Source organism: Dicentrarchus labrax, unplaced genomic scaffold, assembly GCF_905237075.1.
Source record: "Dicentrarchus labrax unplaced genomic scaffold, dlabrax2021, whole genome shotgun sequence".
NCBI classification, from domain to species: Eukaryota; Metazoa; Chordata; class Actinopteri; family Moronidae; genus Dicentrarchus; species Dicentrarchus labrax.
The window spans coordinates 12,592,297-12,608,002 of NW_026136705.1; the positions used below are offsets into that span (position 1 = coordinate 12,592,297).

Genomic DNA, 15,706 nt, shown 5'->3' on the forward strand with positions numbered 1-15,706 from the left:
CACAGATATACTTTTGGTTCAGTATGGTTAGTTTCTCACAGAGGTATCTGTGAGGGAAAGGCGCCCTCTAGTGGGTAAAAAGGGGCAGACCTCTCTTCTCAACCGGGGTTGGGGAAGCTATGGATTGTTGGGAGAGATAAGAGGGAGATTGAGAGAAATAAAGCGACACAGATTGGGCTCTGGCACAGAGGCTAGACATATGTTATGTGCCTCTGCTTATAGCACATGGGATATGTTGTGATTGCTAAGCCTGGCTGTTTTTGGTATTGGTTGATACAGTCAAAGATAAATCTTGGCTTGATTGCCTGTAATTATTGGCAGGATATAGTTATGGGCCTATCTGGATTTGTATTTTCAATTCCTGGTAGTCTCTAAATGATACAGATATATACTCTTTTTTTTTTTTTAATCTATCTTCAGAGAGTTCAAAATAAATCTGAAACTGGCCCTTGGCACTCAGCTTTTTGAACATGAAGCAGTTCACTGAGGCAGTCAAGTCCAAGCCCAAGATTAACCGACTAGTCTGCAATAGCTCAGAGGCAATGGATCTTGAGGATTATCTCCAGAGTAGTGGTTGAAACCCTGGGTTTACTCACCAGAACATCAAGAGAAAAAGGTTAAATGACACTCAGAGCCATAAGTCAGAACACAACAATAATAATAACAGCTTCTTTTCCCATAGGCCTCATATAAACAGGTCAGGTGTCCAGGTTGTAGAGTGACAGCCCCCCCGAACTAACTAATCCTGGGCTCTTGCAGGCTGAAATTCCTACACTTAATTCTATCTCAGCAGGGAACTGGGGTAAATGGTTTAAATCGTGCAGTGGGATTCATAGTAGGTGTCCCAAATATATCTCCCCTCTTGAGTCAGCATCTGGGCACAAAATTACTGAATTTCAGGTCTTTTACAAACACCATGCAAGGCCAGGGCAGGTAAGACGAGTGACAGCCTTGCCAGTTCTGTCTCCTCCGCCTTGTTTTCTGTGAGTTAGATAATCGGGATCCTGACACTTTTTATTCAATGCTCTCAATGCCAGGAGATAAAAAAAAGACTTTTACTGTTTTCCTGCTTTTAATTTATTTATTGACTAATAGTGGAAGTTACTCTAGCAGTTATTTCAGAGCTACATACACATATCGGTTCAGCATATGATCTACCAATATTAGGAATAAAAGTATGGCTGTTCTCTCAAAAAACCACAAACACATAGTTGAGGACAGATTTATTGATCTTAATATATACAGTACATAAGACTATATACAGAGCATTTAGTCCCATAAAGCACAACTGTGTAATCATCTTTAAATATACAGTTCATACCATACAATGATAAATACAAATATGGAATGCATATAACCTGTTTCTGAGCATCAAACAATTTGATACTCTGCACAAGCCAAATGAGAAAAATGACAGATGGGATGCTACTCCCTGCAACACAATAAATCCTGATTCCTGGGTGTTTACTTTCTGATGGTTACACTCATCATTTCAGTGTCATATATCTGAAATTTGAGTTGTGTTCTAAATGAATCTGTGCTGCATAACGTTTGTATTATGTTGCCTCTACCATCTGCTTGCATTGCTTGTGCATTGTGCCTGGACTGCATTCACCCTTTTGAACAGATGACCTGTCACTAAATGCGCCAGGCATTATTGGAAGCTCAGTGGAAGCTGAACTCATAAGACAACCGCAGCTGTAGCACAGCTTAATTATCCAACCAGGATTTGCAGCATTTGTGAAAAATAATGCCCACAGAGGTTCTTCTTGCTGTTGAGTATAGCAGTTATACTGAGCTCGCTGCTGGACAAGAGAAGTCTTTTTCTTTTTGTTCCAGTTTACTGCCTTTAAACTACATTACAACTTAATGATGAGGAAGTCTATGTCTGCTACATGGAGATCCTACTATGCTTCAAAATAGATTTTATTAACTTTATTTATACTGTATTCCAGTATTTACAAAAATAAAAATATACTTGTGTTAATGAGTGGCATTAAATTCCACTGTAAAATGGAGAAATGATAGTCTCCCAGCCTCCGAGAGCAATACTTCCACTGGAGAAGCAATTTAAAGTTGTTAATGGAACTAGTTAGTGGCATAGCATACACAGAATACACACTAGCTGGTGTATCATTTGAAAATGGCATTGCTTATGAGACCATCGTCTCTGTCAATAGACTGTTCATAGTGTGAGATGAATCTCTTTTTCTTTCCAAAAGTAGAGAAAGTGTTGTACACATCCAGTTCTCCTCTGGGTGCCAGCTTCAGAGTACTGTAGTCAGACGTGGTGCCAGGTATGTATACATTGTGCTGGTAATCTGGTGGCTCTGAGTGAGGCTGCGTGTACTTTGGAGCCCATGAGTAGTGAGGAACTGCTTCCTCTTGAAGAGACATCTTGCAGTCTGTAAAAATGCACATAAATTACAGTTTGTATTGGAAGATTATTTCTTCAAAGAGCCCATATTTACATACAGTATACCTGATAGGAATACGATGACTTTAAAGGCGTCTTCTAAATTTTTGCATTTTCACAAAAAAACAAAATCACTTGCATGCAGGGACTTAATTCTTAAGAATAATGAGCCCAAATAACACAGTTGCCGCCTACCCTTCATATGGTTTCCCCAGGTCCAGTACTGGGGCGGTACAGAGCAGGAAAACCCATCGGCATCATATTTCTGTTGACGAGAAAGCGTGCCCTCCATGTTTCCTGAACTATACCTGAAGAGATAAAGATACAGCACAATGATAATTTTAGCAGTGTGTGTGTGTGTGTGTGTGTGTGTGTGTGTGTGTGTGTGTGTGTGTGTGTGTGTGTGTGTGTGTGTGCACGTGTGCGCACCTTGGCTCTACTATTTACCTCTTGTATGCTGAGTTTCGTTGGTTCTTGGTCCAGGTCCAGTCCTTGTTCGAATACTTCAGCTGCGCAGTTGAAAAATGAAGAAAAACTTAGTGGCCAGCTCAAGTACATCAATTCCACTGCATTTGTGTCTAGAGCTGTCATGTATCAGATATGGGAGGTGTCAATACATGGGGGCTGTATGGTCAAAGTCAGATGTCTGACATGCCTTTTTGTCTGTTGTTCACGTTGAAAGCGTTATGAAACAATTCACAAGTTCCATAGAAAGAAAATCAAAGTCACGTTTTAGTGCAACATCTGGAAAACTGGAGTCTATTAATTTTTCACCACTCTATTAATTTCCACTTCATTGTTTACACTGAAGAATGACATAAATGGCTCTCTAATGCAACATTATAATGAAAAATAAGATGCCACATCTCCTAAAAACTGAAAAATTAGTAAGTAATTAATCTTCTCATGTGACTAATGTGAGGTTTAATGCTGATGGAGACTGATGCTGCTGACTTGAGCACAGATACAACAGCAAGATCAAGAGTTAGAGCGTCCCCTAGCGTGTCAAATGCATTGTGACATTTGCCCCTGCAGTCAACTTTTCTGTCATTTCTAATCGACGTGAAGCAGCAGGACGACTAGTTAGAGACTTGGCAGAGTGGATAGACTTTTTGGGATGAGTGTCATTCTTAAAGTGTGATGATAAGAGAGATAAGTCCTCTGTTGTGTGTCAGTACACTACCTCGTTCGGGGTCATTGCTCTGTTGTTGGCCAGTTCATTACGATCCAGCGCGCTCCAGCCAGAAGTCAGGTAATCTGTGCTCTTGGCGTTATTCTGTTGAACTGACATCACCGGACTGCAAGGCTTGAGGAACATGAAGTCGCTTTTGGACGATTCCGGTGTCAGACACATTTTGTAGCAGTAGACCTGAGGGAGGGCACCGTTGCTGTTCGCCTCCGCGCAGCCGGACGCGCCTGTGGACATCCTCACATTCAAGTTGGACTTTTTGAACACCTCCGTGGTGGTGGACGTTTCGGAGCGAGAGCAGCAGCAGCAGCACCCGCTGATGGAGGAGGGGAAGTTGGACTCTCTGTTGGACGGTCTGCCCTTCAGTCTCCGCATGGCAACCAGGACGATGATAGCCACCAGGAATGTGAAGGAGATTGCGCCCAGAGACACGATTAAGTACAGGGTGAAGTTGGAGCTGTGATGCGGGCTTAGTGACAGGTCACCCAAATCGGGCTGCGAATCTGGCAGGCTGTCAACCACTGACAGGATGATGGAAACTGTGGCCGAGAGCGGTGGCTGACCATTGTCCTTCACGAGAATGACCAGTCTGTGCCTCGCGGGGTCTTTCTCCACCAACTGGCGTATTGTCCTGATTTCGCCCGTGTACAGAGCGATGCTGAACAAGCTCGGGTCCGTTGCTTGGAGCATTTGATAAAAAAGACGCGAGTTTTGACCTGCGTCTGCGTCCATCGCTCTGATTTTGGTGACAAGGTGACCGGCGTCGGCTGATCTGGGCACTGCCTCGATGGGTGCCGTGCCATTCTGGGGAACTGGTGACAGGATCACAGGTGTATTGTCGTTTTGGTCCAAAATAAAGATATTTACGGAAACGTTGTTGGTCAGAGGCGGAAAACCGGCGTCTTGAGCTTGAACTGTGATCTGAAAGTTTTTAAGTTGCTCGTGGTCAAAGGATCGCAGCGCGTAAATGTTACCGTTGTCTGAGTTTATGGACACGTAAGTGGACACGGGCATTCCCAGGATGTCACCTTCCTGTATAGAGTAGGACAGGTATGCGTTTTGACCAGAATCTGGATCCAGAGCAGTCACAGAGCAAATGGATGCTCCGGGCGCGTTATTCTCAGTCAAATACACAGTATATGAAGGCTGTTTGAAGTGAGGCGCGTTATCATTCACATCAGACACTTGGACCAGGATAGTTTTCCTGGTGAATAAAGGTGGGGAGCCCATATCTCGGGCGGTGAGGGTGATGTTGTACTCTGCCACTGCCTCTCTGTCCAGAAAATCACAAGTTACTAATGTGTAGTAGTTCTTAAAGGATGAGTGCAGCTGAAATGGGACGTGATGGGGGATCTCACAGTCCACATTCCCGTTTTCACCTGAGTCTTTGTCCATCACACTGATGACTGCTATCACCGTCCCCGGGGGCGCGTCCTCCTGCACAGGTGTGGACACTGATGTCAATATCACCTCTGGGAGGTTGTCATTTTTATCCAAAACGTTCACCAGCACTTTGCAGTGAACTGCTACAGCGGAGGGGCCTTTATCTTTAGCCTGCACATAAATTTCATGCATCCTGGCCTTTTCATAATCGATCACTCCTTTGACTTTGATTTCCCCCGTGCGCGAGTCTACGCTGAAAAGCTGGCGCACCTTGATGGGAGCGTGGCCACTGAACGAATATGTGATATCAGCATTGGGGCCCTCATCTAAATCGGATGCATTGAGTTTTATGACAACTGTGCCTTTGGGTGCGTTCTCAGCAAGCCTCACTCTGTAAAACGACTGATCAAACACAGGCGCATTATCATTTGCATCCAAAACTGTAATATCAATTTGCGCAGTGCCGGATCTCTCCGGCGCGCCCCCATCCACCGCCGTTAGTACCATTTGATGCGCACTTTGCTGCTCTCTGTCCAGCGGGGTTTGTAGGACTAGTTCTGCAAATTTACTGCCATCACTGCGCGTCTGTATATCCAAAAGGAAATGTTCATTAACACTAAGCAAATAGGTGCGCAGCGAGTTGGATCCGACGTCTAAGTCCTGTGCGCTCTCAAGTGGGAAACGTGATCCTGGTGCAGCGGACTCCGATATGTCCAGATTAAACTCGGTCCACGGGAAACTGGGAGAGTTGTCGTTCACGTCCAGAATTTCCATCTCTACCCTGTACAGTTCCAGAGGGTTTTCTATGACAACTTGCAAGTGAAAAGAACAGGACAAACTCTGCTCGCATAGTTCTTCACGATCAATTCTTTCATTGACAAATAAAACTCCGTTTTCTAAATTTACCTCCACATATTGCTTCTTGGCACCCGATACTATCCGGAATCTACGCGCAGAAAGCTTGTCCAAATCCAAGCCAAGGTCCTCTGCAATGTTGCCAACAAACGCTCCATGCTCCAGTTCCTCAGGGATTGAGTAGCGGATCTGTCCCCAGACTGCGTCCAAGAAACAAGTGAACAGCGCAAAACGGCACACATGCCATCTCCAATATAGTCTTTTCTTCGCCCCTTGTGTGTCCATCTGTAGGCTGAAGCGATCCCGCAAACTCACACCAAGGAGGACTGTGTCTGCTGTGTACTCATACGAGATGATTAAGGCAGAAGTGTGCAAAATACAGTCTGGAAAAAACTTGACATTGGTGAGACTGGAACAGCGACTGTCTGCCTGTGAGAAAAGAGAGGAGAGAGAAAGGGATGTGCAAGGGCTACTAGCCTATCTCAGATTAGTGTGCGTGTGTCTGTGTGTGCGTGTGTTTATTATTGGCCCTACTATTCCAATAGGGGGGGAACAACATCTGGTCGGATAATCTTTCCTGCCTACCAGCCCGATCAAATTCATGTCACAGTCTCTGGGCTCTGACCGCAGGTCAAACGTACTTGATTCAATTTCTTATAAGAGTGTTTCATTATTTTGAACTGATATAGTTCAGCATAATCGGATACAAACAAAGTCTTCCTGCAGCATAGTCACTAACTCACACAGCTCGTGAAAAGTTTCTGTGGTAGACTTTTAATCCATAATCATGCTACTTTTATTGTTTTTTTTTTCTTAATGAGAAATTACTATATTACTGTGCTGGAAAATGAGATGGTCCTTTTAGAGATTTGGAATGAAAGGATTCTTTAAGAAACTTTTCAACTCATTGTCATAATTGCTCATTTTTGTTTATGTTATTGGAAGTGAGAACTTCAGTTGAACCTTCATTAAATCAGAGAGAAAAAGAGGAATAAAAGAGGAGTGGAAGCCTCAATTCAAACCAACCTTACTTAATGAAAAAAGAATAATAGCAGTCCTTTAGAAGAGACTGTATTAAAGAATTTTCATTAAAAAAAGGTCGTCCATATATTTAGTATAGACACAGTTACTATAAACGTACTATAAAACAACTGAAGTCTCTAAAGAAGAATGTTATGGTACTATATAGGATTTAAGTCAGTAAGTTGTAAAATTGTCTTCAGGGAGCAGCTCAAATTCACATAAATTATCATGGTACTCCTGTTTCCACCATATTTCAGGGTATTAATACTCAAATAGAGCAGTTCTATTTGTTTACCATCCACCTCAATGTATGCTCCACCCGTTTGCTCTGAAACCCCAGTTCCCTTGGTTAAAAACTGAAAACACAATCTGTCTGCAGGAATGAAACTGCAGCAGATGGTGAGGTTTTCCATGGGCTCATGCTCTTTTTAATTAATGGAATGGAGATTAGAGGGCATTTTCCCTGGATCATTAGTGAACAGAGGAATTAAGACATTTTGTGAGGAATAATCCCAGGGCTATCCATGTGATGCACATGTGGTTTTCTCTCAGTGGTCATACTGACCTGCTTTTCACAGCCTAAGTGCATGGCATCACTTACGCACTGCAGAAACTAAGTAGCTGGGATAAGGGGACACAACCACCACATTTAGGGATCAAAAATACAAAAGAGATTATCTCTCTGTCACTCTCCCTCACACACACACACACACACACACACACACACACACACACACACACACACACACACACACACACACACACACACACTCTCTCTCTCTCTCTCTCTCTCTCTCTCTCACTTTGTCCCTTTCCCCCTCCCTCTTTCTCTCACTCAAGGGCAAAAGTAGAATATCAATCCCTTTGTCTTTAACTACTTTCCAGCTTTAAAACTGTAGGATTAGAATAGGTTAGCCTATATTCTGCAGCTTTTAACACTTAAGCGGTTTTAGCTGGAAACAGTGTTGTGCATTCCACTTAAATGGAAGGAAAAAAATGTCTGTCATGTAACATGTTCTGAGTGCAACTAATTACTCTGAATTCTATTTAACCTCTTGTGAAACAGTACAGATGCTCTGCACCACCTGGTATGAAGAGCCAACAGCAAACCAACAGCAAGGACTTCTCACATGATTGACTGCTATGGTTATGAGGGAGATTGTAACAACTATTCTCCAGTTTGTCTTCCCACATAGTATGCAAATGCATCTTGTATGTCCCTGTTGTATTACTGACAGACATTGCTGCAGGACTGGTGCTAAACAGAGACATGGAATAGTATGGGGATTGTTACACACAGTATGATTTTCAACAGTATGGTGAACAGGGAAAGGTTCTGCCCTTGTGTGGGAGTATGCACACACATTCAAATGTGGGTTGGTCAGGAAGAAAGTGATGGTTTGAGTTAATCAAATGCACTCATTAGAACAAATAACGCTACCAGAAAAGGGGATTTGGATCCAATTTGGGTATTCCATCTGTAAACATAGATTTTCATTAATAAATTAAGCAATTCAATAGTCTGCAAAAAATCCATTTGGATATTACCTCATGCATATGGTTGATTGTATTTATGATTTAAGTCTTTGTTGCACCACAGAAATGTTCTCTTTTCCCTCAGAGTACAAGAAAATCACTGGGAATTAGAGAAGAGCAGATGTAACTTCCTTTGTCCTCAATTGATTTTTACAGAAATTGTAATGGAGCCAGTATTTTGATACTTATCATTATATCAATATTCTGTTCATAGGTATTATAACCAACATTAAACTCAGATTGTGCCTATGCTGTCCCTAAAGTAGCTTCACAGTTTCATGTGAATCTACCCTTCTCCCAGACCCCCGTAAATTCAGCTGCACATGGGTTTTCATGAGGCCATCACCTGAGTTATTAAAGTAGGTTCAGTGTGTTTGTTGAAAGTTGATATGAATGTCAGAGGAAAGAGGGACAGCTAGAGAGCAGAGTTGTTATTGGACTTGTCACATGGGGACCTCTTGACAGTGATAGCGGGCTCACAAAGCCTCCGAAATCATCAACACTAAATTCTTGTATGGGCAAACCACAGCCACAGGGAAGTGAAAGGCAGAGCCAGTGAAAAGAACCTGTTCCCCTCTCTTTTTTCCACCGACAAATTGAGGTGTGCATGAGGCAACCACCACCTCACCGAACAGTGACATTGTGACATGTTGTTGCCATGGCATCAACTGCAAAGAGTCATGTCATGCATGCAGTCCACAGAGGGAAGCTGACAGTATGACATATGGGAATAAAATGCTATCTCTTGGCATTTCAGACTTCCTCATTCTAATCTGATGCTTCATGTCCTCTTTCGAAACTACCTCAAAAACTGCATTACCACTTTATAATAAGAGACCTTCTTTAAAGAGTATGTTGTAAATAATGGCTTTATCCCTTACAAGCCATTAAAGCATGTGGAAAATCCTCCTCCATGACACTTTGTCTTTTTGCAGTAGCTAGTTCTTTAAGGCATCAAGAAGACCCCACTAATTGACTGTTTGATCATTTGGTTGCAGGACATTTGTACAACATTTACACAATTTTTGGTCATTTTTATGGCTTCATCAGATGGCAATAGTGGAGATAAACACGAAACAAGGAAGTGAAAAATGCAACAAATATCCCATCCAGATCCTAACCATGAATATTGCAGTTACATTTACATCTGCAGACTTAGTGTAAGACTGTAAGAACCCATTAATTATTGATTATTACTATAACTTTTTATTATATATAGAGATGACTAAAGGTGGAAAAACCTGTGATCCTTGATTAAATACTTTATAAATATTTGTTACTCCACAGTAGATGGGTAATTGAAATGGTACCCTTTATTAATGACTTACCAGCATTAATAACTGGATGCTCATGGTTTGCTCATGAATGCAGCTCCGCTTCTTACGTCCACTCTGATGTTATCTGGACCAAATACTTTAGAAGCCAGCTAAGAAGCCATCAAAGAAACATGCACACATCAGCAGCAGACAATGAGGACAACTTTGCATATGTGGAAGAAAGTGGTTCTTAAAATGCAGACTCAGAGATTACAGAGCAATTCAGGTCACCTCCGGATACGGAGAAACTATAAACAAACAAACAACAAACAAGCAGATTCTCTGTGCTACAACACACCAACACCATGCATCAATAGAGAGACTGCTCAGTGTGTGTAGCATGGTCTTCTTCCCAAGAGGACACACTGTTAGACAGCCAATTTGAGAATCTTCTCTTCTGTTGCTCTGATCATTACTTTTGCAGGAAGGAGAGGCAGATTGCAGACAGGAGGAGAGTCTGCTGTTGACTGTGTTTGACCTGCTGAGTTAACCTATCATAAATGCTTGGTATTTATATTCGAAGGCTTTCAGCTATCATTTTTGCAGTCCCAATGAACAAAATCATAGTTGTCATTTTCTCACTTTCACTATATTTTGATACTATTTCCAAAATTCTTTTTTTATCATGACTAAATGTGACATTGGAGATTTCAAGAAAATTATTTAGAAAATTACATCATAGCAAAGTCAGTGGCAAAAAGAGACCCTTGTATATGCTACACTTGCATGAAGCACCAGGGCGGTCAGTCTTATCCTGCGTTCCAGTTCCGTTTTATATGCTAAATTTTTTATTATACTGTCCTGCCAACTACACAGACTACAATTTGCCATCTGGACACTACTGTGATGTGACAGCTAGGGCTGAGGATATACAACCTCTGTGTATGATACCTATGCAACTGTCATTCAGGCCACTGAAAAGAAACCTTCATTTCATCTTCGGACAGCCTGCAAAGACTGTAAGATCCTTTTGTCATTTGGACTCAGTGAGGACTGCAACTGCCAATTACACACTCGAAATAAACTGACCCAACATGGGCCAATATAGCACTGATGCAATACTGGGTTAACTTTATGTGGTGTTTTGACTCAGTGTCAGTATTATTTTTACATTACTGGGTTGCTGGATCAAAACAACCTTTCTGTTGGGTGGTTTTCTACCCTGGGGTACTGCATACACTTAACACCATAACACTGATAATGGATTAATGCGTATATTTTTTTTAATTAATTGATTAGTCCTTCAGTGTATTAAATGTCAGAACATAGTGACGTTTCTGTCAGATCAGAGGGTGATGTCTTATGTATGTTTTGTTCAACTAAGGATATTCAATTTACAATAATATAAAACAGCAAAACACTGCACAAATGTGAATACTTGAAATGGTGAAACCAACAAATGTTTGAAATTTTTATTTGACAAATGACTTAATGTATTTTTTTTGGTGATTGATTTTCTGTCAATCGACTAATCGTTTCAGCACTAAATCAACCAAGAGTCTAGGAAGTATTCAGATCCTTTAAGGCTCTGCACACCCATGCTAAACCCGCACAGGTGATTTGAATTATTTTGGCTGATTAGACCATTTGTCAGGACTGTGCTTGTACGGACAGTTCTTGATTCACGTCTCCCTCACTCTCGTGTTAGTGTTGTTGTCAGTCTGAGCAGAGGTCTGTCGGTGAGAAAGACTTTAAATAAACAATAAAACTAATGGTGGCTGAGTTCCATTTAGCTGCAGCATACGTATACCTATTTTGCCTGCTGGCTCACTGTCACACTGCCATTCTGTACAAAGTCATTGTTATAGATATTAGTAACACCTATGCTTTTCCACCGTGACAATCTAAAACGTCTGCTTTGTAGAAGGCCAGTGTAGCAGTACTCCATTACAAGAAATCCTACATTCACAGGTATATTAGTATGAAAATATTAAATGTGAAAGGATTCATTATGCAGAAAAATACAAATGGTATATAATCTAATATTATTATTCCTGTTGCATTAACGTGTTGGATAAGATAATTTTAACTACTTTATGAACTGTTTCAGTATGTAGTTAAAAGCTCCAGCAGGTAAGTTTAATAATGACAACTTTTGTCATATTTGCTTGAATTTTCACTGTGTCCTCCTGACATTAGCACATGAGACAGATAATCTGTGAAAAAAATCTGGTTCCCTTTGAATCATTCTAGTGCTCCAAATGACATTTACAAGAATCTACCGGACCTGGATGAAAACGAGTGAGTTTCAGCAAATTACAAAAAAATTATAAAAACGACCTACTGCAGCTTTAATAGTGACGCATCATAATTTACTGATGATGGGATACTGTATGTAAAGTTCATCAGCAAAATAACTTGTAGCTGTTGAAAGGTAGTTGTGTAAAGTTTTGACAATGTAACCTAGTGACGCAGAAGTATAAAGTAGGTAAAAAAAGTACAGCTCAAGTCAAGTAGAATTTGTTACACTCCACTATTTGGGATTCAATGATGTCAACCATGTTTACCAGTCTCTGAAGTTAACTTCCAGTGGTATCTTGTTTAGGCCCACTGCTGCACAGGTTGCCATAAACCGCCCCACGGTTGAAACCACGCGTCATTCTGCGCATGCGGGTCAGATTTTGTAGTCAACTAATTAATATGGTAGCAATTTGACACCAAACGCGCGCGCAAAACATATCGCTAATATCACATATGAAGTGAACAAACAGTTTCCTTGTGACACAACTTTACACCGGCATTATGGAGGCGAGACACAGCAGCAACTGAGCAGCCGGTTAGGACAGATACTAAAGTTAGGAAAACCAGCCAAGTTAGGTTTACACAATGCTAGCGAAGCTAACCCCTCAGCGGCTAGCATAAACAACTACGGGCTACACTGGTTGACCCTCTCGTACGTCCCCCACAGGCTGCTTCTGCTGCCCCCCCTTCGTACTGCGCCTGACCCCTGGAGTTATTTTAAAGTTGACAAACCAAGCGTCTATTTATAATTTTAAACGGGCGTAGTGCATGGTGTAAGGACAAAACCCGGCTCAGGTAGGTCCTGCATAAACATGTTGCTGTCACTGTTATTATTTCCCTGCAGTAGTGGACATACAGCAGCTTTCTCTGTAACATTGTCTGTTCAAATGTGCCTTCCCGGCTACGTGTTAAAGTTTGTTTTCCCATACTTTCCCCACATTTACTTAACATAGGCGAGCAATGCTTCACACAAGGACGACCCCCCCCCCAGGTGCACTAAAGACTGGACGAATATTATCCTGAGACTGTCCACACCGTCACTTATTTTAATGGTGAGTAAAATGTTCATTTGAAAGAAAAAAAGAAAAAGCTGCTTCTTGCTGTTGAACTCTCCACATTATGGCTGTCCATTGTGTTCAATGTAATAAGACAGCCATTTGCTTGTTTATTTACGTTTGGTCACAATGCCCTTCCTAGAGAGAGCTGTCTGGTAATTTGTCCTTGTTCAACAGCCTCTTAGTTTGCCTATAAATCTTTGTGAAACTTTGCGTGACCCTTTTTATGGAATTACATTTAGTACACCTAGCCGAGACCATGGCAGTCTAATACAGCAGCCATAAAAAAATATACTATCATACTATACAATACTACATAGTTAGAGGTATTTAGTTTAGCCTCATTGATATAAAGGGCAAAATATGTGAAGCAGACTTTAGATTTATTATTAGGCCAGTGTATTACACTGCATTCATTTGAGCTAGGTGCATCTAACAAACTGGTACCTGAGTGCAAATCTGAGGCCTGCCCATCACATTTTCTCTGGCTCATACAGTGTGTAAGTTGCCCCTTACTGTAAGCCTTCACATTTTGTTTTGAATTTGGTTGTAGACTGTGCAGACCCTAGGCCCAGTACATTTAAATATGTCTGTCTTCTTAATGTTTTAGTGACTTTTTAAAGTACAAAATGTCTGCATCAGCATTTAAATTTAACTTGCATTTCAATAGTAGATTTGCATTTTAATACAGCAGCCTGCTTTTTGTTTTTATTGTTGGCTCCTTTGATCTATCCTCTCATCCTCTACCAACCCAAACCTGTTATTATGTCAGCCTTTTGCACAGTGTACTCCTCCTGTGTCAGACAATCAATAACTGGCTATTTGATAACCAAGCATATCTAAGTACTTTTTTTTCCTGCCGAGCGTTATCATCCCTTCAGTGTCTCTGAAGTGGGACTTGCCGCTTTGACTCGTTCATGCCAGTGCTTCGAAGCAAACTAAGACCCAGACAGGATAACTTGGACTGCTAACACACAAATTCTGAAACAAATCACTTCCACTGCACTGAACAAGGGCTGTTATAGCTATCAGGAACTGCATGTAATTGGAATTTGTTAATTGTAATGGATTAAAACAGAATTTTAAACTTTTTTAATTTAGGCTTCTCATATCTGACACATTCTTCTTACAATTTAAGTAAAAATGCGCTTTGGAAGTCAGAATTGTTATGCCTTTAGTGTAATGAAAATACTGGGTTATGGCACTACTATCATGTCTTAACCATATGTTCACACTATGTTGTTACATGGGTACTCTGGGGACAACAAACCCTGTATTATTTTTTTGTGTTAGTCTGTGTTAAGCAAGGCCTTGGGTAAGCAATCTTAAATAATAAGCAAAAATGTACAAATGTATTTTTGACCTTTGCTTTCATCAGTGAATCAGTTAGCACAGGTGATAAGAGGGAAAACAGCTGTAGGCTTTGAAGAAAATTGCATTCTGAAGATGGCAGCGATAAAAAAATGCTATATTCATATACCACAGGACAACAACCTGATAAACCCTATCTTAAAGCATTACAAGAATAACAGTTCTCAAGCCTTGCTGTAAATATACTGCATAACAAAAACAAACAGTAAATCAAACAAAAGGAATTAAAATGTACAACACAGCAGCACAATAAAATGTAAAAATAGCCACATACTGATATCAGTTAATTAAAAAAAAAAAAAATCGATAGCTTGACAGGGTACCATAATAAGTTTTTATTATACTCATTCTTAATCTTATACTTGTGCTGTGTATCTTTTCCCCCATATGTTCAATTTGGGGAAAAAGAGAGTGGAGTATACTTCACTGTGTGGAAGTAACTGACTTAAGGTAACATGAGACCGGGGTTGCATTGGCCCTAAAGACAAAGGGCATTATTTTTGTGGCTACACAATGACCGCTGCAAACAGTGTTCAGACCTTTGGTGTTTTCCTGATCTTGAAATTCACTTTTAGCATCCGTGTGGTATTTTATTGCCTACAGTGCAGGGTGTACAGGTGGGAGGTTCATTCTAATGAGGCAGCTCAAAGCGAGTTTTTGGTGTTTTAGTATTAAGCCCGGTTCACATTGCTTGCATCTGCAGTGCGTGTGCGTGGCGGAACGTCTTGCTTTTTATTTTGCGCCCATGTTAACAGATTAGAGCAGCCACACTGCTGCAGCAACACTTCACTAGAGAGTGGTGGTCTCGCCCATTTTTTCCATGAGCTGTTTCCAGCAAAAAAAATAGACAGTGAAAAGGATCATAACCATACTGACATTATACCAGCAACATATACACTTTTCACTCCAGTTTCAATGTCTATGTCTGTAGACATGTATGTCACATGTCTTGTCACAAACAAGCAAAAACTATAAATGTTTTTCTGTTTGAGATTAAGTGCATTTAAATCTGCAGCTTCTGATTTAAGAAGTGCATGGCCAGAGCATAGTACCATTACACATGACTGTTGTACCTTAAATTAAGTGCAGATGACACGAGGCTACTACAGAATAACCACCTAATACACATTAGACATAGACATTAGATCTGTTATACTATAACTGTATTCTGCCTGTTTATGCCAGAGACATCTTTTATTACAGGAGAGGAGCCTCTTTTCCAACTTTTTTCAAAGCATAAATCAGCAGTTCATGTTTTATAATGACAGAAATAGCATTGGATTTATGCAGTCATATAAATGGCTCCACCTCGCTATTTTTT

The 15,706-nt window shown here is 40.9% G+C and overlaps 1 protein-coding gene across 1 annotated transcript; it reads right to left on the bottom strand.

Moving 5' to 3' along the window:
• Window positions 1-1,208: 1,208 nt before the first annotated feature.
• On the bottom strand, window positions 1,209-6,391 carry LOC127364446 (protocadherin-10-like). The gene is made up of 4 exons (XM_051402005.1): window positions 3,600-6,391; window positions 2,864-2,925; window positions 2,612-2,724; window positions 1,209-2,405 (listed from the first exon to the last, which is right to left on the bottom strand). Exons 1-4 carry the CDS (start codon window positions 6,126-6,128, stop codon window positions 2,134-2,136), a joined length of 2,976 nt encoding a protein of 991 aa, XP_051257965.1. The 5' UTR covers window positions 6,129-6,391; the 3' UTR covers window positions 1,209-2,133.
• Window positions 6,392-15,706: the final 9,315 nt, after the last annotated feature.

Coding starts and splice junctions, on each gene's coding strand:
- LOC127364446 (XM_051402005.1), bottom strand. CDS start 6,128: ATGGACACACAAGGGGCGAAGAAAAGACTATATTGGAGATGGCATGTG. Junction 2,926..3,599: donor GAGCAATGACCCCGAACGAG/GTAGTGTACTGA, acceptor TCAACTGCGCAG/CTGAAGTATTCGAACAAGGA. Junction 2,406..2,611: donor CTGGGGAAACCATATGAAGG/GTAGGCGGCAAC, acceptor GCATTTTTACAG/ACTGCAAGATGTCTCTTCAA.